The following is a 268-nucleotide window of genomic DNA, read 5'->3' on the forward strand; positions in this document are numbered from 1 at the left end:
GTGGTGGATGTGATTTCCCAACGCAACACCGATGGTGTTGAGCGCACCTTCGTGGCTCGGCGGCCGCAGTTGCCTAACACCCCGACGGCGTTGAATGCGTCTTCATGGCGGTAGACGTGGTTTCCTAACGCACCCATGGGTGTTGAGCACGTGGTTGCCCAACACACCGACGGTGCTGAGTGCGTCCTCGTGGTGGTGGATGCGGTTGCCGAACGCGACCATGGGACTGAGCGCATCTTCACGGCTTTGGAGGGTGTGGGTCCCCCCC

General features: G+C 61.9%; 1 protein-coding gene across 1 annotated transcript in view; it reads right to left on the reverse strand.

Moving 5' to 3' along the window:
- Positions 1–47: 47 nt before the first annotated feature.
- The window catches only part of LOC103922229 (neuroblast differentiation-associated protein AHNAK-like), a gene marked incomplete at both ends in the record, with an annotated part of 21152 nt that continues 20931 nt past the window's right edge, over positions 48–268 (reverse strand). Inside the window, 1 exon segment of the mRNA XM_009330328.1 lies at positions 48–124. Coding sequence (XP_009328603.1) covers positions 48–124 — 77 coding nt within the window.

The sequence above is a fragment of the Pygoscelis adeliae genome, unplaced genomic scaffold, assembly GCF_000699105.1.
Source record: "Pygoscelis adeliae isolate BGI_AS28 unplaced genomic scaffold, ASM69910v1 Scaffold888, whole genome shotgun sequence".
NCBI classification, from domain to species: domain Eukaryota; kingdom Metazoa; phylum Chordata; class Aves; order Sphenisciformes; family Spheniscidae; genus Pygoscelis; species Pygoscelis adeliae.